At 44.6% G+C, this 24,415-nt stretch overlaps 1 protein-coding gene across 1 annotated transcript in view; it reads right to left on the minus strand.

Moving 5' to 3' along the window:
- The window catches only part of LOC115127199 (voltage-dependent P/Q-type calcium channel subunit alpha-1A-like), a 119,000-nt gene that overhangs the window by 44,349 nt on the left and 50,236 nt on the right, over positions 1-24,415 (minus strand). Inside the window, exons 15-21 of the mRNA XM_065010342.1 lie at positions 22,066-22,131; positions 21,795-21,892; positions 21,564-21,714; positions 19,898-20,025; positions 16,593-16,689; positions 12,232-12,337; positions 11,423-11,530 (exon numbers count right to left, since the gene is read on the minus strand). Coding sequence (XP_064866414.1) covers positions 11,423-11,530; positions 12,232-12,337; positions 16,593-16,689; positions 19,898-20,025; positions 21,564-21,714; positions 21,795-21,892; positions 22,066-22,131 — 754 coding nt within the window. The remainder of the gene's footprint in view (positions 1-11,422; positions 11,531-12,231; positions 12,338-16,592; positions 16,690-19,897; positions 20,026-21,563; positions 21,715-21,794; positions 21,893-22,065; positions 22,132-24,415) is intronic.

The following is a 24,415-nucleotide window of genomic DNA, read 5'->3' on the forward strand; positions in this document are numbered from 1 at the left end:
AAACTAAACCCCTGGAGTGTTCTGACTTACTGTAGTACTGTATGAACTAAACCCTGGAGTGTTCTGACCTACTGTAGTACTGTATAAACTAAACCCCTGGAGTGTTCTGACCTACAGTAGTACTGTATGAACTAAACCCCTGGAATGTTCTGACCTACAGTAGTACTGTATGAACTAAACCCCTGGAGTGTTCTGACCTACAGTAGTACTGTATAAACTAAACCCCTGGAGTGTTCTGACCTACTGTAGTACTGTATGAACTAAACCCCTGGAGTGTTCTGACCTACTGTAGTACTGTATAAACTAAACCCCTGGAGTGTTCTGACCTACAGTAGTACTGTATAAACTAAACCCCTGGAGTGTTCTGACCTACAGTAGTACTGTATGAACTAAACCCCTGGAGTGTTCTGACTACAGTAGTACTGTATAAACTAAACCCCTGGAGTGTTCTGACCTACAGTAGTACTGTATAAACTAAACCCCTGGAGTGTTCTGACCTACAGTAGTACTGTATGAACTAAACCCCTGGAGTGTTCTGACCTACAGTAGTACTGTATGAACTAAACCCCTGGAGTGTTCTGACCTACAGTAGTACTGTATAAACTAAACCCCTGGAGTGTTCTGACCTACTGTAGTACTGTATGAACTAAACCCCTGGAGTGTTCTGACCTACTGTAGTACTGTATAAACTAAACCCCTGGAGTGTTCTGACCTACAGTAGTACTGTATAAACTAAACCCCTGGAGTGTTCTGACCTACAGTAGTACTGTATAAACTAAACCCCTGGAGTGTTCTGACCTACAGTAGTACTGTATAAACTAAACCCCTGGAGTGTTCTGACCTACTGTAGTACTGTATGAACTAAACCCCTGGAGTGTTCTGACCTACAGTAGTACTGTATAAACTAAACCCCTGGAGTGTTCTGACCTACAGTAGTACTGTATAAACTAAACCCCTGGAGTGTTCTGACCTACAGTAGTACTGTATGAACTAAACCCCTGGAGTGTTCTGACCTACAGTAGTACTGTATAAACTAAACCCCTGGAGTGTTCTGACCTACTGTAGTACTGTATAAACTAAACCCCTGGAGTGTTCTGACCTACAGTAGTACTGTATAAACTAAACCCCTGGAGTGTTCTGACCTACTGTAGTACTGTATAAACTAAACCCTGGAGTGTTCTGACCTACAGTAGTACTGTATGAACTAAACCCCTGGAGTGTTCTGACCTACAGTAGTACTGTATGAACTAAACCCTGGAGTGTTCTGACCTACAATAAACTAAACCCCTGGAGTGTTCTGACCTACTGTAGTACTGTACTGTATACAACTAAACCCCTGGAGTGTTCTGACCTACTGTAGTACTGTATAAACTAAACCCCTGGAGTGTTCTGACCTACAGTAGTACTGTATGAACTAAACCCCTGGAGTGTTCTGACCTACAGTAGTACTGTATAAACTAAACCCCTGGAGTGTTCTGACCTACAGTAGTACTGTATAAACTAAACCCTGGAGTGTTCTGACCTACAGTAGTACTGTATGAACTAAACCCCTGGAGTGTTCTGACCTACAGTAGTACTGTATGAACTAAACCCTGGAGTGTTCTGACCTACAGTAGTACTGTATAAACTAAACCCCTGGAGTGTTCTGACCTGTTCTGACCTACTGTAGTACTGTATAAACTAAACCCCTGGAGTGTTCTGACCTACTGTAGTACTGTATAAACTAAACCCCTGGAGTGTTCTGACCTACAGTAGTACTGTATGAACTAAACCCCTGGAGTGTTCTGACCTACTGTAGTACTGTATGAACTAAACCCCTGGAGTGTTCTGACCTACAGTAGTACTGTATAAACTAAACCCCTGGAGTGTTCTGACCTACAGTAGTACTGTATAAACTAAACCCCTGGAGTGTTCTGACCTACAGTAGTACTGTATAAACTAAACCCCTGGAGTGTTCTGACCTACTGTAGTACTGTATAAACTAAACCCCTGGAGTGTTCTGACCTACAGTAGTACTGTATAAACTAAACCCCTGGAGTGTTCTGACCTACAGTAGTACTGTATAAACTAAACCCCTGGAGTGTTCTGACCTACAGTAGTACTGTATGAACTAAACCCCTGGAGTGTTCTGACCTACTGTAGTACTGTATAAACTAAACCCCTGGAGTGTTCTGACCTACAGTAGTACTGTATGAACTAAACCCTGGAGTGTTCTGACCTACAGTAGTACTGTATAAACTAAACCCCTGGAGTGTTCTGACCTACAGTAGTACTGTATAAACTAAACCCTGGAGTGTTCTGACCTACAGTAGTACTGTATGAACTAAACCCCTGGAGTGTTCTGACCTACAGTAGTACTGTATGAACTAAACCCCTGGAGTGTTCTGACCTACAGTAGTACTGTATAAACTAAACCCCTGGAGTGTTCTGACCTACTGTAGTACTGTATGAAACTAAACCCTGGAGTGTTCTGACCTACTGTAGTACTGTATAAACTAAACCCTGGAGTGTTCTGACCTACAGTAGTACTGTATGAACTAAACCCCTGGAGTGTTCTGACCTACAGTAGTACTGTATGAACTAAACCCCTGGAGTGTTCTGACCTACAGTAGTACTGTATAAACTAAACCCCTGGAGTGTTCTGACCTACTGTAGTACTGTATAAACTAAACCCTGGAGTGTTCTGACCTACAGTAGTACTGTATGAACTAAACCCCTGGAGTGTTCTGACCTACTGTAGTACTGTATAAACTAAACCCCTGGAGTGTTCTGACCTACAGTAGTACTGTATGAACTAAACCCCTGGAGTGTTCTGACCTACAGTAGTACTGTATAAACTAAACCCCTGGAGTGTTCTGACTGTAGTACTGTATAAACTAAACCCCTGGAGTGTTCTGACCTACTGTAGTACTGTATGAACTAAACCCCTGGAGTGTTCTGAACTACAGTAGTACTGTATGAACTAAACCCCTGGAGTGTTCTGACCTACAGTAGTACTGTATAAACTAAACCCCTGGAGTGTTCTGACCTACTGTAGTACTGTATAAACTAAACCCCTGGAGTGTTCTGACCTACAGTAGTACTGTATAAACTAAACCCCTGGAGTGTTCTGACCTACTGTAGTACTGTATAAACTAAACCCCTGGAGTGTTCTGACCTACAGTAGTACTGTATAAACTAAACCCCTGGAGTGTTCTGACCTACAGTAGTACTGTATAAACTAAACCCCTGGAGTGTTCTGACCTACTGTAGTACTGTATGAACTAAACCCCTGGAGTGTTCTGACCTACTGTAGTACTGTATAAACTAAACCCCTGGAGTGTTCTGACCTACTGTAGTACTGTATAAACTAAACCCCTGGAGTGTTCTGACCTACAGTAGTACTGTATAAACTAAACCCCTGGAGTGTTCTGACCTACTGTAGTACTGTATGAACTAAACCCCTGGAGTGTTCTGACCTACAGTAGTACTGTATGAACTAAACCCCTGGAGTGTTCTGACCTACAGTAGTACTGTATGAACTAAACCCCTGGAGTGTTCTGACCTACAGTAGTACTGTATGAACTAAACCCCTGGAGTGTTCTGACCTACAGTAGTACTGTATAAACTAAACCCCTGGAGTGTTCTGACCTACTGTAGTACTGTATGAACTAACTGTATGAACTACCCCTGGAGTGTTCTGACCTACTGTAGTACTGTATAAACTAAACCCCTGGAGTGTTCTGACCTACAGTAGTACTGTATGAACTAAACCCCTGGAGTGTTCTGACCTACAGTAGTACTGTATGAACTAAACCCCTGGAGTGTTCTGACCTACAGTAGTACTGTATAAACTAAACCCTGGAGTGTTCTGACCTACAGTAGTACTGTATGAACTAAACCCCTGGAGTGTTCTGACCTACTGTAGTACTGTATAAACTAAACCCCTGGAGTGTTCTGACCTACTGTAGTACTGTATGAACTAAACCCCTGGAGTGTTCTGACCTACAGTAGTACTGTATAACTAAACCCCTGGACTGACCCTGTAGTGTTCTAAACCCTGACCTAAGTAGTACCTAAACCCCTGGAGTGTTCTGACCTACTGTAGTACTGTATAAACTAAACCCCTGGAGTGTTCTGACCTACTGTAGTACTGTATGAACTAAACCCCTGGAGTGTTCTGACCTACTGTAGTACTGTATGAACTAAACCCCTGGAGTGTTCTGACCTACAGTAGTACTGTATAAACTAAACCCCTGGAGTGTTCTGACCTACTGTAGTACTGTATGAACTAAACCCCTGGAGTGTTCTGACCTACTGTAGTACTGTATAAACTAAACCCCTGGAGTGTTCTGACCTACAGTAGTACTGTATGAACTAAACCCCTGGAGTGTTCTGACCTACAGTAGTACTGTATGAACTAAACCCCTGGAGTGTTCTGACCTACAGTAGTACTGTATAAACTAAACCCTGGAGTGTTCTGACTTACTGTAGTACTGTATGAACTAAACCCCTGGAGTGTTCTGACCTACTGTAGTACTGTATAAACTAAACCCCTGGAGTGTTCTGACCTACAGTAGTACTGTATGAACTAAACCCCTGGAGTGTTCTGACCTACAGTAGTACTGTATGAACTAAACCCCTGGAGTGTTCTGACCTACAGTAGTACTGTATAAACTAAACCCCTGGAGTGTTCTGACCTGTAGTACTGTATAAACTAAACCCCTGGAGTGTTCTGACCTACTGTAGTACTGTATAAACTAAACCCCTGGAGTGTTCTGACCTACAGTAGTACTGTATAAACTAAACCCCTGGAGTGTTCTGACCTACAGTAGTACTGTATGAACTAAACCCCTGGAGTGTTCTGACCTACAGTAGTACTGTATGAACTAAACCCCTGGAGTGTTCTGACCTACAGTAGTACTGTATAAACTAAACCCCTGGAGTGTTCTGACCTACTGTAGTACTGTATAAACTAAACCCCTGGAGTGTTCTGACCTACAGTAGTACTGTATAAACTAAACCCCTGGAGTGTTCTGACCTACTGTAGTACTGTATGAACTAAACCCCTGGAGTGTTCTGACCTACAGTAGTACTGTATGAACTAAACCCCTGGAGTGTTCTGACCTACAGTAGTACTGTATAAACTAAACCCCTGGAGTGTTCTGACCTACAGTAGTACTGTATGAACTAAACCCCTGGAGTGTTCTGACCTACAGTAGTACTGTATGAACTAAACCCCTGGAGTGTTCTGACCTACAGTAGTACTGTATAAACTAAACCCTGGAGTGTTCTGACCTACTGTAGTACTGTATAAACTAAACCCCTGGAGTGTTCTGACCTACAGTAGTACTGTATAAACTAAACCCCTGGAGTGTTCTGACCTACAGTAGTACTGTATGAACTAAACCCTGGAGTGTTCTGACCTACAGTAGTACTGTATGAACTAAACCCCTGGAGTGTTCTGACCTACTGTAGTACTGTATAAACTAAACCCCTGGAGTGTTCTGACCTACAGTAGTACTGTATAAACTAAACCCCTGGAGTGTTCTGACCTACAGTAGTACTGTATGAACTAAACCCCTGGAGTGTTCTGACCTACAGTAGTACTGTATAAACTAAACCCCTGGAGTGTTCTGACTTACTGTAGTACTGTATGAACTAAACCCCTGGAGTGTTCTGACCTACTGTAGTACTGTATAAACTAAACCCCTGGAGTGTTCTGACCTACAGTAGTACTGTATGAACTAAACCCCTGGAGTGTTCTGACCTACAGTAGTACTGTATGAACTAACCCCCTGGAGTGTTCTGACCTACAGTAGTACTATATAAACTAAACCCCTGGAGTGTTCTGACCTACTGTAGTACTGTATGAACTAAACCCCTGGAGTGTTCTGACCTACAGTAGTACTATATAAACTAAACCCCTGGAGTGTTCTCACCTACAGTAGTACTGTATAAACTAAACCCCTGGAGTGTTCTGACCTACAGTAGTACTGTATAAACTAAACCCCTGGAGTGTTCTGACTTACTGTAGTACTATATAAACTAAACCCCTGGAGTGTTCTGACTTACTGTAGTACTATATAAACTAAACCCCTGGAGTGTTCTGACCTACAGTAGTACTGTATAAACTAAACCCCTGGAGTGTTCTGACCTACAGTAGTACTGTATGAACTAAACCCCTGGAGTGTTCTGACCTACAGTAGTGCTGTATGAACTAAACCCCTGGAGTGTTCTGACCTACTGTAGTACTGTATAAACTAAACCCCTGGAGTGTTCTGACTTACTGTAGTACTGTATGAACTAAACCCCTGGAGTGTTCTGACCTACTGTAGTACTGTATAAACTAAACCCCTGGAGTGTTCTGACCTACAGTAGTACTGTATAAACTAAACCCCTGGAGTGTTCTGACCTACAGTAGTACTGTATGAACTAAACCCCTGGAGTGTTCTGACCTACAGTAGTACTGTATGAACTAAACCCCTGGAGTGTTCTGACCTACTGTAGTACTGTATAAACTAAACCCTGGAGTGTTCTGACCTACAGTAGTACTGTATGAACTAAACCCCTGGAGTGTTCTGACCTACAGTAGTACTGTATGAACTAAACCCCTGGAGTGTTCTGACCTACAGTAGTACTGTATGAACTAAACCCCTGGAGTGTTCTGACCTACTGTAGTACTGTATAAACTAAACCCCTGGAGTGTTCTGACCTACAGTAGTACTGTATGAACTAAACCCCTGGAGTGTTCTGACCTACAGTAGTACTGTATAAACTAAACCCCTGGAGTGTTCTGACCTACAGTAGTACTGTATGAACTAAACCCCTGGAGTGTTCTGACCTACAGTAGTACTGTATAAACTAAACCCCTGGAGTGTTCTGACCTACAGTAGTACTGTATGAACTAAACCCCTGGAGTGTTCTGACCTACTGTAGTACTGTATAAACTAAACCCCTGGAGTGTTCTGACCTACAGTAGTACTGTATAAACTAAACCCCTGGAGTGTTCTGACCTACTGTAGTACTGTATGAACTAAACCCCTGGAGTGTTCTGACCTACAGTAGTACTGTATAAACTAAACCCCTGGAGTGTTCTGACCTACAGTAGTACTGTATGAACTAAACCCCTGGAGTGTTCTGACCTACAGTAGTACTGTATGAACTAAACCCCTGGAGTGTTCTGTGTTCTGACCTACAGTAGTACTGTATAAACTAAACCCCTGGACAGTAGTACTGTATGAACTAAACCCCTGGAGTGTTCTGACTTACTGTAGTACTATATAAACTAAACCCCTGGAGTGTTCTGACCTACAGTAGTACTGTATAAACTAAACCCCTGGAGTGTTCTGACCTACTGTAGTACTGTATGAACTAAACCCCTGGAGTGTTCTGACCTACTGTAGTACTGTATAAACTAAACCCCTGGAGTGTTCTGACCTACAGTAGTACTGTATGAACTAAACCCCTGGAGTGTTCTGACCTACAGTAGTACTGTATGAACTAAACCCCTGGAGTGTTCTGACCTACAGTAGTACTGTATGAACTAAACCCCTGGAGTGTTCTGACCTACAGTAGTACTGTATGAACTAAACCCTGGAGTGTTCTGACCTACTGTAGTACTGTATAAACTAAACCCCTGGAGTGTTCTGACCTACAGTAGTACTGTATGAACTAAACCCCTGGAGTGTTCTGACCTACAGTAGTACTGTATAAACTAAACCCCTGGAGTGTTCTGACTGACCTACAGTAGTACTGTATAAACTAAACCCCTGGAGTGTTCTGACCTACTGTAGTACTGTATAAACTAAACCCCTGGAGTGTTCTGACCTACAGTAGTACTGTATGAACTAAACCCCTGGAGTGTTCTGACCTACTGTAGTACTGTATAACTAAACCCCTGGAGTGTTCTGACCTACAGTAGTACTGTATGAACTAAACCCCTGGAGTGTTCTGACCTACAGTAGTACTGTATAAACTAAACCCCTGGAGTGTTCTGACCTACTGTAGTACTGTATAAACTAAACCCCTGGAGTGTTCTGACCTACAGTAGTACTGTATGAACTAAACCCTGGAGTGTTCTGACCTACTGTAGTACTGTATAAACTAAACCCCTGGAGTGTTCTGACCTACAGTAGTACTGTATGAACTAAACCCCTGGAGTGTTCTGACCTACAGTAGTAAACCCCTGGAGTGTTCTGACCTACATGTATAAACTAAACCCCTGGAGTGTTCTGACTTACTGTAGTACTGTATAAACTAAACCCCTGGAGTGTTCTGACCTACAGTAGTACTGTATAAACTAAACCCCTGGAGTGTTCTGACCTACAGTAGTACTGTATGAACTAAACCCCTGGAGTGTTCTGACCTACAGTAGTACTGTATGAACTAAACCCCTGGAGTGTTCTGACCTACAGTAGTACTGTATGAACTAAACCCCTGGAGTGTTCTGACCTACTGTAGTACTGTATAAACTAAACCCCTGGAGTGTTCTGACCTACTGTAGTACTGTATGAACTAAACCCCTGGAGTGTTCTGACCTACTGTAGTACTGTATGAACTAAACCCCTGGAGTGTTCTGACCTACAGTAGTACTGTATGAACTAAACTCCTGGAGTGTTCTGACCTACAGTAATACTGTATGAACTAAACCCCTGGAGTGTTCTGACCTACAGTAGTACTGTATGAACTAACCCCCTGGAGTGTTCTGACCTACTGTAGTACTGTATGAACTAAACCCCTGGAGTGTTCTGAACTACAGTAGTACTGTATGAACTAAACCCCTGGAGTGTTCTGACCTACTGTAGTACTGTATGAACTAAACCCCTGGAGTGTTCTGACCTACAGTAGTACTGTATAAACTAAACCCCTGGAGTGTTCTGACCTACTGTAGTACTGTATGAACTATACTCCTGGAGTGTTCTGACCTACAGTAGTACTGTATAAACTAAACCCCTGGAGTGTTCTGACCTACAGTAGTACTGTATGAACTAAACCCCTGGAGTGTTCTGACTTACTGTAGTACTATATAAACTAAACCCCTGGAGTGTTCTGACCTACAGTAGTACTGTATAAACTAAACCCCTGGAGTGTTCTGACCTACTGTAGTACTGTATGAACTAAACCCCTGGAGTGTTCTGACCTACTGTAGTACTGTATAAACTAAACCCCTGGAGTGTTCTGACCTACAGTAGTACTGTATGAACTAAACCCCTGGAGTGTTCTGACCTACAGTAGTACTGTATGAACTAAACCCCTGGAGTGTTCTGACCTACAGTAGTACTGTATGAACTAAACCCCTGGAGTGTTCTGACTTACTGTAGTACTATATAAACTAAACCCCTGGAGTGTTCTGACCTACAGTAGTACTGTATAAACTAAACCCCTGGAGTGTTCTGACCTACTGTAGTACTGTATGAACTAAACCCCTGGAGTGTTCTGACCTACTGTAGTACTGTATAAACTAAACCCCTGGAGTGTTCTGACCTACAGTAGTACTGTATGAACTAAACCCCTGGAGTGTTCTGACCTACAGTAGTACTGTATGAACTAAACCCCTGGAGTGTTCTGACCTACAGTAGTACTGTATAAACTAAACCCCTGGAGTGTTCTGACTTACTGTAGTACTGTATGAACTAAACCCCTGGAGTGTTCTGACCTACTGTAGTACTGTATAAACTAAACCCCTGGAGTGTTCTGACCTACAGTAGTACTGTATGAACTAAACCCCTGGAATGTTCTGACCTACAGTAGTACTGTATGAACTAACCCCCTGGAGTGTTCTGACCTACAGTAGTACTATATAAACTAAACCCCTGGAGTGTTCTGACCTACTGTAGTACTGTATAAACTAAACCCCTGGAGTGTTCTGACCTACAGTAGTACTGTATGAACTAAACCCCTGGAGTGTTCTGACCTACTGTAGTACTGTATAAACTAAACCCCTGGAGTGTTCTGACCTACAGTAGTACTGTATGAACTAAACCCCTGGAGTGTTCTGAACTACAGTAGTACTGTATGAACTAAACCCCTGGAGTGTTCTGACCTACAGTAGTACTGTATAAACTAAACCCCTGGAGTGTTCTGACCTACTGTAGTACTGTATGAACTAAACTCCTGGAGTGTTCTGACCTACAGTAGTACTGTATAAACTAAACCCCTGGAGTGTTCTGACCTACTGTAGTACTGTATGAACTAAACCCCTGGAGTGTTCTGACCTACAGTAGTACTGTATGAACTAAACCCCTGGAGTGTTCTGACCTACAGTAGTACTGTATGAACTAAACCCCTGGAGTGTTCTGACTTACTGTAGTACTATATAAACTAAACCCCTGGAGTGTTCTGACCTACAGTAGTACTGTATAAACTAAACCCCTGGAGTGTTCTGACCTACTGTAGTACTGTATGAACTAAACCCCTGGAGTGTTCTGACCTACTGTAGTACTGTATAAACTAAACCCCTGGAGTGTTCTGACCTACAGTAGTACTGTATGAACTAAACCCCTGGAGTGTTCTGACCTACTGTAGTACTGTATGAACTAAACCCCTGGAGTGTTCTGACCTACAGTAGTACTGTATAAACTAAACCCCTGGAGGGTTCTGACCTACTGTAGTACTGTATGAACTAAACCCCTGGAGTGTTCTGACCTACAGTAGTACTGTATAAACTAAACCCCTGGAGTGTTCTGACCTACAGTAGTACTGTATGAACTAAACCCCTGGAGTGTTCTGACCTACTGTAGTACTGTATGAACTAAACCCCTGGAGTGTTCTGACCTACAGTAGTACTGTATAAACTAAACCCCTGGAGTGTTCTGACCTACAGTAGTACTGTATGAACTAAACCCCTGGAGTGTTCTGACTTAGTGTAGTACTGTATGAACTAAACCCCTGGAGTGAAAAGACTACTATAGAGAGTTGGTCTATAGAGGGGCACCCCCTGATCTCAGGCACAGAGCTGGGCAGACAGCCTGCTGGTATTGGATCCGGTGGATGCGTGATGTTGAGCCTACAGAACAGGCCTGGAATCAGTGGAATGGGCTGTTGGAAGTATTGCATTGGGACTTCAGGATGAGGCCTGCTGTGTACAGTTGTTAGGTTGGGTGGAGGTGTGATATGGGTGCAAGAAGGTCTATATGGGTGTGTGGGGACTGGGGCTATGGCTGGTGGAGGTGTATGGAGGCTGGAGATGGAGATCCCAAATTAGGTGTGTCGTCTTCGAGGATTGGACTGGTGGGAATCATGGGATCCTGTGTGCGTGTGTTGGTATGTGTCTATGTGTACATAATAAGTGTGTGTGTGTGTGTGTGTGTAGGGGGCTGTGCCTGCTGTATCAGAGGGTGCAGCAGTGAAGGAGACTGGTTGAGAGAAGCTGTCCTCGGGTGGCATGAAGAAGTAGACAGACACTGGCATCGCGTCGCAGTCCAAACACACTGCAACTTACACTTATGTGGCGTGACTAAGAGGTCCAGGGTCTTCTGGGAGAGATTGGGCCAAATCGCCATCATCTCTTTCCTCAGCTCTGCATCCATCTGGTGTTTGTCCACACCTCCTACACACACGCAATAACACACACACACACAAGCAGGCACACGCACACAAGCAGGCACACACATACACGCACCAGTGTATACACACACATATAATAGCAACACACACACATAAACACACACATTCACATCAATACAAATACACAGCAGAGCCATAGAGGTGTAAGAATTGACGCACAGACATGAAAACACACACAAGCACACAGACACAAGAGAATGTGTTTGTTAATAGAGGTGAGCTTTGACTCCCAGTTTAAATATATAGTGTGGATGAGTCATGTAACACAGAGACATGGGGATTAAATGTCTGGCCATCTTCACTTTAATTGGGCCAACCAAATAAAGTGAGACTCAATTACATTGAAACTATGATTGTTATTTCACATAAGAACTCTACAAAGTCTACCAAATGAGAACTGTAGCCTATTTGAAACCCTATTACACTGACAGTATGGCTGGTAGTACACATTACATTCTATTGGTTAATAAGAACCATACAAACTCTATAGAAAAAGAGCTGTACTTAGGACACCGTGGGAGAAGCAGAGGGACCGATGTAGGTCTCAGGGACAGCAGGGTACGCACGATACACAACCACCTTACAGTAGCAGACTGTCCTGCTCTGTTCTAGGGAAGACAAGAAACAGGGGGAAGAGATGGTGAAAAAGGCAAGCAGGAAAGAGGGGTTCCAAACCTTCCGTACCCTTGGCGATCTTGATGTCCAGCGCCGTGCGGATCAAGGCCATCAGGGTGGAGTTGAAGTGGACTGAGTTGTCGTCGGCGACCGGGAGGTCCATCCGCAGCAGCCTCTGTTGGAAAGAGACAATCGGGGGAAGGTGGGTGAGTAAAAAGGGCCCGCCCCCCAGGAAGTGGCAGTATAGGTGTGCTCTGAACCTCCAGGTGAGGAGAGAGGGAAAGGGGGTTAGGGAGAGGGGGGGGGGGGGGGAAAGGGAGCTCTGTCATTTGTAGCAGGTTCTGTACGTCTGTCTGTCAACTATACAATGTGTCATTGGCACTGCTACACCAGTTATGGCAGCTGTTTGGCAGCTGAGTTGTTGTTAGGTACCAAAAAGATGTTAACATGGCGGTGGCAAATGATACCATTATTTCTTTACAGCCTGTGAGAGCCAAAGGGTTAAAAAAGTTAACATTACTATGAGTTGGTTGGTTCCTCTTATGGATGTTAACTTGTTCATGTCTGTAGACAGATATTAATTTATTTTACCTTTATTCACCTAACTAGGCAAGTCAGTTAAGAACAAATTCTTATTTTCAATGATGGCCAATGAACAGTGGGTTAACTGCCTGTTCAGAGGCAGAACGACAGATTTGAACCTTGTCAGCTCGGGGTTTGAACTTGCAACCTTCCGGTTACTAGTCCAACGCTCTAACCACTAGGCTACCCTGCCACCCCAATAACAGTCGTTGTTGTGTTACTTAGGAGGACCTCACAGGTTCAGTAGTGTCTCAGCATTATTTATGCCTTCTCTGATAGAGGGTGTAAGATGAAGTTAGACTCTGATCCAATGTCAGCTTTGTGCGTTTTCCCCTTGAATGGTTTAGTTCAGGATTATGGGATATTAATCTGATTCTAGATCAGTAAGAGCAGACAGCTGGCTGCCACTAACAGAGCTCCCCGTAGCGGATTGGAGATTCACAGAGTTCAACAGAGACCAGGCCATAAAGCGATAAACCAAAAGTGAGGGACAGGGGGAGGGGAATGTCATCATTTTCATTTATCCTTTATCCACCTTCTGGTCTTGTCAATATAAGAGAAATGGACACGAGCCAACACACACACACATGCACAGACAACACACACAGACAACGTGACGTTAGAGTGTGTGAGACAGGCTCGCAGTAACTGTTGTCACGGCGACATCCCAGACATGCAGCAAGACCATGCCAAGCACTCCGCTCCCCTACCCCAAAACCCTGTGACACATACCCCATCCTCCCCTGTCCCCCCCATGCAACATGCGGTGCACACACATAATGCTTCACAGGACAAGCAGCGGCACGGCCGTACACAGAAAGCATCCTCTGTGTGGTTTAATAACACAATAATGTTTATCGGTTTGGGTTTAGTAGTGGTTACTGGCAGGAGGATATGACATCATTGAAACTACATGTGCTACATCTATAGGAGATATTAGATAAAGAGCTGTTGTTGTCATACAGAGACAATAGAGCTGTAAAGCTCTATTCAAATCCTCTGATCTCTCAATGAATAATGGGTGCAGGGCCTGACAGAGTTAATAGGTGAGCGTGAGAACAGAATTCAGCCGATCAATACATTTTTTTAAAAGGTAAGATGGGCTGAGGTTCTAGGTTAGGCTGCCTTAGGCCTGAGGAGGGCTATACAATAAGTGTTAGGGGGTGGGGAAAAATACATCTCGGTATCAGAAAATAATTGAAAAGAGAGAGGGGGGGGTTGGTTGTGAGTGGCATTTTAGAGACCGTTTTCAAAGCAAAAGAAGGGAGAAGTTGGAGGATGAGAAGAGGTTGGAGGATGAGAGAGAAAAAGACATCAGAGAGATAAACAGCGAGTGATAATAAAAAGAGGTTGAAAGTGATAGAATAAAAGAAAGATCTACCACCACACAAGCTGGTCGAGTCTGTAACACAGCATCCTGCCTGAAGAATACTGTCTGTCTGTCTCTACAGAACAGAGAAGAGTCGAGGTGAGAATTTAACACTACACATACAGGGGACATTATTCTGTTATTATTCTTCAGAGGTGAAGGTCAAGTGTGAGGGTTTTGACCTCTCTCATTGGGCCGGTAAGTAGTGATGGTGGGTGGGGGATAGGGGACAGGTGAAGGGCAAGAAGGGGGGCCGGGGTTTTTTAATGTCAAACTAAGGTCATCACCTAGAGATGACAGTTTACACAGGGAAAGGGGAGAGAGGTATTTTCAAAGACTGGACTGCTATGGTTACCCCCAGACACAGTAGATGGAGGTGGTGGGGGATGAAAGGTTAGAGGTCAAAGTCTGAAGGAGAGGTTATATTACAGGGGACACTTCAGGAGGGAGGCTGTTAGGACTGAGGGACAAAATGGAGGGAGGAGAAGAAGAGAGAGAAAAGAGAGGATAAAGCAGAGGCAGGGAGAGGAGAGATGAGCTGAGCTGATAGGAATGAATGAACAGAGGACAGAAAGGCAGAGAGATGCAGATATGCAGAGAGAGAGAGAGAGAGAGAGAGAGAGAGAGCAGGGAGAAATATAAGGAGAAATAGAAAGATAGAGAAATGGCAAAGTGAAGAATAGAAAGAGAGAGAGAGACGCAGAGAGAGGGATGCTAGAGATCGAGGTAGAGGTAAGGATTAGTAGAGATGCAGGTAGGGAGAGCAGCTGGGAGCATAAGGAGGGTTTGAGGGACAGTAAGTTCTGGCAGTAGAGAGATCTTCTGTGCCTACAGGCTGTTCTGCTGGCTGCCCCTGAGGCTCACAGCGATCTGCCTACGAAGGGACACGTGTGTGTCATAAGGGTGTCATGTGTCGTAAGGGTGTCATAATGTGTCGTAAGGGTGTCATAATGTGTTGTAAGGTTTATAATAGGGGGTATGAGATTATATTAGAGCAGTGGTCACTACCATTCCTGGTCTGAGAGAGAGGGTGTGTAGGACAGGTTTCTGTCCTTGATTCTGTTGGTCAGCTAATCAGCAAGACCTTGATTAGTTGAATCAGAGAACTGTTAGTTCTCCAGGACCAGGGATGGTGACAACCAAATGAGTTGGGTATATGAGTGTGTGTTAGAATATCTGAAGGATTTCACAGGCATATAAGGGTATTTAACGGGCATGAGTGTGAGTCGGTGTGTGTGTGACTGTTATGACAGTGTGTGGGGTAATGGTAGTGCCCGTGTGGTGGTGGGGGTGAAGGGGCAGGCATGCGAGTGGCGGGTTAGGAGGAGGGGAGGAGACAGCATGTGAAGAGGAGGGGACTGGAAACAGAGTAGAACTGCATTGACAGAAGAACGGGGACGGGTGGAACAGATTCACTTGCAGATTTGACTACAGGGCCGAAGAGATTCTACTACGAAAAAGAGGCTAGACGTTATTCTGTGGCAATGATAACAGTTAACTGGTTAGCAAACTACACAACCAACTAGATAGACAACAAACTATATTCAGCTCTCTGTCCTCTACCCAGAAAATACATCCTGATTTGTATATGTTGGACTACTGTACAAGTAAAAACAGAGACCTGCTCCTCTCTGTGTGTGTGTGTGTGTGTGTGTGTGTGTGTGTGTGTGTGTGTGTGTGTGTGTGTGTGTGTGTGTGTGTGTGTCTGAGTGTGTGTGCCTGTGCGTGTGTGTGCCTGTGTGTGCCTGTGTGTGTGTGTGTGTGTTTGCAGTAGCGCCATCCACAGGACGGAGAGACTCAGAGGACAGAAGTCGTACGGACCTTCCAAGCCCGGCTGCACACGCATACTGGTGTGTGTATGTATGTGTTTTTGTCTGTGCATGTGTGTTTAGCTGTGTGCATACACTATTTTGCCAGCTTGGCCAAACATTTATATATATTTTTGTATAAATAGATGTCTTTAATATTTTCCACTAGTATACATTAGAGGTCACTCTAATGTACACACCTAATGTACACACCTGTTTAGAGTCAAAGCTCCTATAGTTACCACAGCTGATTTGATGTATTCTATTCCACTATGCACTCTACTCAGATTCTTGTAAAGCTTTGACTGGCAAAAACAACGTGTGGGTGTTTGTGTTTGATAATATGTGTGTTTAAAGGTGTGTGTGTGTTTCCATCTGTATACACGGTGCAAAAGAGCTGAGAAGTTCCCTCCATTCCCCCCTTCCTGTGGATAAACCTGTCTGACCTTTGTCCCTTGACCCTAACCCCCGCCCCTACCCTCCATCCCTCCTCCCCATTCCCCACAACGACATCAGCGCTCCCCTCCATCAAATAACAAAAGAGAAGAAAATGGAGATAAAGCAAAATATCAGAAACAAAATGTATAGAGAAGAAGAATACACCAACAATACGGATACACAGTAAAGCGGAGGAAGAGGCACTAAGCCCCCTGGTTCTAGGGGGTCCTGACCTTGTAGGCCACCCGCGCCGGGCACCTGTTCCCCAGGCCTAGCGGAGGGCTCATATGCCTGAGCATGTCATACATATCCCTGCAACTGATCCTGCCACTGCATGTCAGCGCAGCACAGCCACCGCCCCCCACAGCCACAGCCAGAACAGCCACAGCCAACCACAGCCAACCAGAGAGAGAGCAGAGAGAATAAGAGAAGAGGGTAGGGGTGGGTGAAGGGTAGAGAGAGAAGGAGAAGAGGGAGGGAGAGAGAGCAAGAGAGAGCGAGGGAGTGAGAGAGAGGGGGAGAAAGAGAGAGTGAGGGAAGAGAGAGAAGAGGGGGACAAAGATAGAAAGAGAGATAGAGAATGAGAGTGAAAGAGAGACCAAAGCAAAGAGTAGAGAGGAGAAAAAAGAAACAAAAACAAAGTTATTTGGCTGGTTTGAGAGCGAGAGACGCAGTGAGGCTGTCTAGAACTGGTCTGAGCGGGCGGGGTGAGGGGGGGTAGAACTGGTCTGAGCGGGCGGGGGTGTATATCTTGTAGAAGATAAGAGGGGGTATAGGGAGGAGGAGGAGCGGAGTAGAGTAGCGTTGGAGACTTTTAGTAGAAGTCAAATATAGTTCTATGCAAGTGGGAAGGGAGGGATTGCATAGAAGAGCAGAGGACTTCAGAGGCAAGCACTGAGCTCCACTGCTGGGACTGGGCAATACCATGATGAGGGTGGGGTGTCAATGCAGTTTCTGTCCTCCCCCCCAAGAACAATGCAACGCTACAGATCCCACAGTGTGTCTAGCACCGCACCTAGCCGTGGTTCAACAGCAAGCAAAACAACACAAAGAACAATGACCAAAGGAGAACAATCAGAATATATATTTTTTTCTTCTTCACAATCAAACTCTTTTAAAAGTGTTTTATTTATTTTTCATTTCAGTGGTGCACAACGTCATGCGTCTGGGTGTCTGCATTGTCCTACACATTCTCCTTTCAGATCAGAATGCAAGTAGAAATGGGCAAAATAAAGAAGAGAGAAAGTATAACAAAAATGAAATCCAATCAGATCAGATAAGCGACACTCATTCCATTCTTGGATGCTGTAGCAGGTGTGGTTGAGGATTTGTAGTGGAAGTCAAACCTTGCAGGCCACTCTATGGGGGCATTTCTTTCCTAAGCCAAGAGGCGGGTCGATAACTCGCAATAAACTGTACATATCCTTATAATGAATGCGACCGCTGCAAAAAGAACAGGAGGAGTTAGAACAAACGTAGAGGACAGATACGACAAGAGAGAACAATGGGAAGAAAGAAGAGCACAAGATTGACAAGAAACAAGATATCATAACAGCAAAATTACTGTACGGTGTACACACACATACTACACACACACAAACACACACATTGTTGTTGCCCGTCACCCATTTGAGCTGTAGTGCTTTTCTTCTGCAATGACACTGCAGTCTTTCCCTGTTCCTACCATTGTCTCAGCCTATCCCTTCTCTGTTTAACCACTTCCTGTCTATTATCGTTCCTGTTTTCCTAATACAACCCATCCCCAGTCTCTCTCAATTCCTCTTCCTAATACAACCCATCCCTGTTTCTCTCAATTCCTCTTCCTAATACAACCCATCCCTGTTTCTCTCAATTCCTCTTCCTAATACAACCCATCCCTGTTTCTCTCAATTCCTCTTCCTAATAGAACCCATCCCTGTTTCTCTCAATTCCTCTTCCTAATAGAACCCATCCTATATATGTCTCTCTCAATTCCTCTTCCTAATAGAACCCATCCCTGTTTCTCTCAATTCCTCTTCCTAATAGAACCCATCCTATATATGTCTCTCTTAATTCCTCTTCCTAATAGAACCCATCCTATATATGTCTCTCTCAATTCCTCTTCCTAATAGAACCCATCCTATATATGTCTCTCTTAATTCCTCTTCCTAATAGAACCCATCCTATATATGTCTCTCTCAATTCCTCTTCCTAATAATACCCATCCCCATGTCTGTCTCTCTCAATTCCTCTTCCTAATAGAACCCATCCCTATCTCTCTCTCATTCCCCTCGTTCATTCCCTTCCCCCTCTCTGCCAGCAGTGGTGTGTGCCAGTAATTGGTTGTGTGTGGAGTATAATTAAGGAATAGATCATTAACTAGAAATGCATGTGAATGCTAAATGGCCTAATGTGTAATAGCCACTTGTCATACAGAGGCCCATCTCCCCATAGATTTTCTGTTCCCCCCTCCCTCCTTCCCTCCCTCGCTTCTCTCCAGAAAATCCTCCTTGTTTTCTTCCATGCCTGTCTTTATCTCAATTCACCATGTTACCAAGACCTTTTAATTCTGATTACTTTGATATTGCTACCCATCTCAGTCATTCTCATTCTCTCTCTCAATTTCCCTTCCCCCACTACTGTCTCTACCTCCTTCCCTCAATCTCTCTCCCTCCTCTTCTCTTCTTCTCTCCCTCTACATTGCAGACTACAGGACAGCAGAAGGATAACAGGCACTGGAATACAGATACTAGGAAACTTAGCGTGTTTCAGGTTCCACGGGGGTTGAATATACAGTACAGTAAAGGGGAGGTTTGTTGCCACAGTAAGTGTTGGCAGTATGCAGATTCCAGAGGGGGTGGGGTCTGAACCACACACAGAGAGGGAGAGGGCACAGGGAGGGAGGGATAACTGGATCACTGAGAAGGTTACTGCTCAGATCCATGATCCCACCTACAGCTGCTGTCTTGTGTGGGTTCTTTAGACTGATTTGGGATCAGTTCAACTACAGGAGACTTGGCCTTTATATCCTTTATGACTCTTGTCCTTTATAACTGTGGAGTAATTTACTTCATGGTTACTGTACAGCTCCCAGACTCCCACTCTTTTCATCTGATGTTCCCAAAGACTGGACTTAGATCAGTTTTACCACAGGCTAATGAGATCTAGTGCCAGGGTTGAACTAGAGCCTAGCCTGAGGACACGTTAGAAGTGTTTAGGTTACACCAGTAAGTTATACAATGCTACTGTACACAGTCCAAGAGGAGTTAACACTCAGAGATACACAGACATGAGAGGTGATGTCTACCTCTGAAAAAGTAAACACATTAAAACAACAAGAAACCATTGGCATCGTGTGTGTATGTGTGTTTGTGTGTTTTTAAATCTCCCAGATGATAAATGTTCAGTATATGAGTGTTTATCATGAGGTGCTGATGTGATGCGTCACATGTGTAAGATGTGTGTGTATATATATATATATATATAATATATATACAGCATGTGTTTGTGTGTGTGTGTGTGTGTGTTTCTATGTGATGTGTTCATGTGTGTCACTCACCAAGCTGCTTGGTCATATTCAGCCCATATCCTGACATACTCGTCTAGATGATGTGGGCCGAGGATGGAGGAGTCTCTGGTCAGGTACTCAAAGTTGTCCATGATGACAGCCACGAACAGATTCAGCATCTAAAAACACAAACAGCCACATTATTACACAGTATTATGTCAGCCAAGCAAGTGTGCACTTATAACAGACTAGGGTTGCAAAATAAATTCCCTGGTTTTCGGGAAATCCTGCACTGTAAACCTCACAGCATTTTTAACTCAAATACTAAGTTGTACTTATTAAAAAGTCATTATTACTTAACATGTTTATGTGGTACTGACTCAAAAGTAAATTAGAAGTCACACCAACTAAATGTTTTAAAAATATGATACAATTAACATTTTCCCTAGCATGCTCTACTTCAGTTAGATTTTTTTGGAATTGTTTTTAATATCTGTGTTTTTTCATGTACATTGAGTGATTGATTGATTAAATGTTATGCTACAAAAATATAAATATAATTGTTTCTAATCCAATCACATTTTTGCACTTGTCGCACTGTTCTTGTCACGAATCCCGCCGAAGATGGTGCCTCTTCCTGTTCGGGCGGCACTCGGCAGTGGTCGTCGCCGGCCTATTAGCTGCCATCGATTCCCTTTCCTTTTGTTTCTGTTAATTGGGTCTAATTGGGTACACCTGTTTTGTTAGTTTTGTTTGTAGGCTATTTAAGGGCACTGCGTGGGTTTGTTCTCTGTTTATTGGTGTTGGTGTATTAGTGTGATCTATATTTTTCCGGACAGTTTTAGTCCTTTGTATTTTGGACGGGTTGTTTCATGCGCCCTTGTGTTTTGCATGTCCGTGTCTCCGCTGTCTTTGGAATAAAAGATCCACGTACGGAATTACCTGCTCTCTGCGCTTGACTCCTCCACTCACCATTTATAGAAGTCATAACAGTTCTTAACCCTGGCAGTCAATATGAATGCAGGTTGTGCGTGAATACACATTTCAACTGTTGGATAGTCTAACACTGACTAAATCCCAATAGGAATTACAAATCACTTTGCAAGCCAGCATAATGTGATTTACAGTTAGGGTTGCACATTTTTGGATTACTGGAAACTTTTTTGGGAAAGTTTGGAATTTTGCAAACCTACTTGCATGACTGATGTGGCCTGTAAACTAAGAGTTTCAGGCCACTGTATAAGGCCTTGTGATACATGTAATGGTTCAATAATAATGATAATATTCGCCTAGGAACTCTTGGTGAAGACCAAAGGCTAGAAAATTAACGAATTCAACAACCATGTCTCTGTCATTACAGTAACAAATACAGTCATGAGTGGTAACTCTACAATTCAATCAAAAAGGCCAGGCACACTGGGAAATTATTGGAGGCATGGCTTAGTGGGAGCGTTACATTTAAGAATACCTTACAAAACAAATTACACATATGAAGGTACTTTTTTAGTTAATTGGTTTCCTCAAAATGTTTGAGTAGCCAGAACCTATCTGGTTTTGCAGTGTGGTTGGACTATTCTGGAGTTCCTACTTATTCCCTCCTGATTACGGGAATCCTCCAACTAGGATTTAGGGAATTTTGCAATCCTATAACCGACACTAAGGGGGAAAATATGACTAAAAGGGGAATAGAGAAAGACAGACAGCTAGAGCTTCTCACCAGGAAGGAGCAGAAGAAGATGAAGGACACAAAGTAGAGGTAGGCAAACTGGCTGCCACACTCTGGTTCAGTGTTCCCTGCCAGAGGATCACAGAGCTTCCCTCCAAGACACGACAGCATGATGTCATGCCACGCCTCGCCCGTGGCACTCCTATACAAATACACACACGTTGGAGACACACGTATGCATGTACTGTACACACAGGCACGCACAAACACACACACACACACCTGAAGAGCAGCATGAGAGCTTGGAAGAAAGTCCTGAAGTTGTTGTGTTCGTTGATGGCGCTCCCCTCTTCCTCCTCCATCCCTATGTTCCCAAACAGCTGACAAAACAACAAAGTGTCAGCATCCTAGGTAATATGGGAGAATGCACAACCTCACACACGTCCCTATGGCAGGCAAGTGTCACTTTCCCTGGGTGCTTTTTATAAAGTTCATGTTGATCTGTAAAAATGCCCATTCATTTTGACTTGTTTTTCTTCGTGTCTCTACTCACCTGCATCCCGATGATGGCATAGATGAAGAACAGCATGCCGATAAGCAGGCACACGTACGGCAGCGCCTAAACAGACATAAAGAGCTGGAGTACTATTCAGTGTGTGTGTGTGTGTATTCTGTCATAGGTCCCCACAATGCTGCTAAGTGGGTTTTGTGCAGAGGTGGGCCCAAGTCACTATTATTCGAGTCACAAGCAAGTCTCAAGTCCCAAGTTCCATGTCTTAAGTCGAGTCCCAGAAAGAACAGGTTGAGTCTCGGGTCCAGTCCAAGTCGTGCATTCTAAGGGAATGTCGAGTCAAGTCACAAGTCAGGTAAATAAATCTATACATGCAATGACTTGTTCCAACTACAAATCCTGGCCTTGTAAGTATAAGGTTCTATCTGACATGTCAGAAATGAGTTAGTCACATAAAATAGATCTTTAGATGGTTCTTCATATGTTTGTATATTTTTGAAAAAGTACATTTTAAGTGAAAACATGTAAACTATACAATTCTGTGAGGTCACATCGTTGTTCAGTGATGACAGTCATTTATCTAATGATCATAATGTATGTCTTAATGTATTTGATGTGTTCTGACTATTTTGGTCAAATACAAATTATATCATTTATGTATTCAAATAGCTACAGTCGTAAGAACTGGATGTCTAATTTAGAGGTGTCAAAAAGAACCTTATGGCTGAACATACATTAACATTTCAGAACCATAAGCTTATCTTCTAATGCACACCCCTAAAAAGAACTCACTAGAAAACACTTCTGATGTAACGATGTATGAGAGTCGGGAAGCAAGTTCAGGGAGTGAATACATTTAATTAATAAATGAACAAAACAAGAAACAAACAATGCACAGACATGAACCGGGAACAAAAACAATGACGACTGGGGAAGGAACCAAAGGGAGTGACATAAAGGGCAGGTAATCAAGGAGGTGATGGAGTCCAGGTGAGTGTCATTATGCGCATAACGCTGGTGACAGGTGTGCACCCTAACGAGCAGCCTGGTGACCTAGAGGCCGGCGAGGGAGCACGTGACAGTACCCCCTCCCCGGCGCATTCGGCTTCAGCCGCAGGATGCCAACCACAGGGACAATGCCGGGGATCCGGAGAGGACCGGTCGCCACCGCTGAGGAGCAGAAACCTGACAAACCGGCTGAGGAGTGAACCTGATGAGCCGGCTGAGACCTGCCCGGTTGCCTCGGCCGAGGCACTGGAACCTGTTCACCCCGCTTCGGCATGGGAGCCTACAAACCGGCTGAGGCATGGGAGCCTATCAAACCCGCTGAGGCATGGGAGCCTATCAAACCAGCTGAGGCATGGGAGCCTATCAAACCCGCTGAGGCATGGGAGCCTATCAAACCGGCTGAGGCATGGGAGCCTACAAACCGGCTGAGGCATGGGAGCCTATCAAACCGGCTGAGGCATGGGAGCCTATCAAACCGGCTGAGGCATGGGAGCCTATCAAACCGGCTGAGGCATGGGAGCCTATCAAACCGGCTGAGGCATGGACGCCTATCAAACCCGCTGAGGCATGGAAGCCTATCAAACCCGCTGAGGCATGGGAGCCTATCAAACCGGCTGAGGCATGGGAGCCTACAAACTGGCTGAGGCATGGGAGTCTACAAACCGGCTGAGGCATGGAAGCCTATCAAACCCGCTGAGGCATGGAAGCCTATCAAACCCGCTGAGGCATGGACGCCTATCAAACCCGCTGAGGCATGGACGCCTATCAAACCCGCTGAGGCATGGACGCCTATCAAACCCGCTGAGGCATGGGAGCCTATCAAACCGGCTGAGGCATGGGAGCCTATCAAACCGGCTGAGGCATGGGAGCCTATCAAACCGGCTGAGGCATGGGAGCCTATCAAACCGGCTGAGGCATGGGAGCCTATCAAACCGGCTGAGGCATGGACGCCTATCAAACCCGCTGAGGCATGGGAGCCTATCAAACCGGCTGAGGCATGGGAGCCTATCAAACCGGCTGAGGCATGGACGCCTATCAAACCCGCTGAGGCATGGGAGCCTATCAAACCGGCTGAGGCATGGGAGCCTATCAAACCGGCTGAGGCATGGGAGCCTATCAAACCGGCTGAGGCATGGGAGCCTATCAAACCGGCTGAGGCATGGGAGCCTATCAAACCGGCTGAGGCATGGACGCCTATCAAACCCGCTGAGGCATGGAAGCCTATCAAACCCGCTGAGGCATGGGAGCCTATCAAACCGGCTGAGGCATGGGAGCCTACAAACTGGCTGAGGCATGGGAGTCTACAAACCCGCTGAGGCATGGAAGCCTATCAAACCCGCTGAGGCATGGAAGCCTATCAAACCCGCTGAGGCATGGACGCCTA

The sequence above is a fragment of the Oncorhynchus nerka genome, linkage group LG26 (assembly GCF_034236695.1).
Source record: "Oncorhynchus nerka isolate Pitt River linkage group LG26, Oner_Uvic_2.0, whole genome shotgun sequence".
Lineage (NCBI taxonomy): Eukaryota > Metazoa > Chordata > Actinopteri > Salmoniformes > Salmonidae > Oncorhynchus > Oncorhynchus nerka.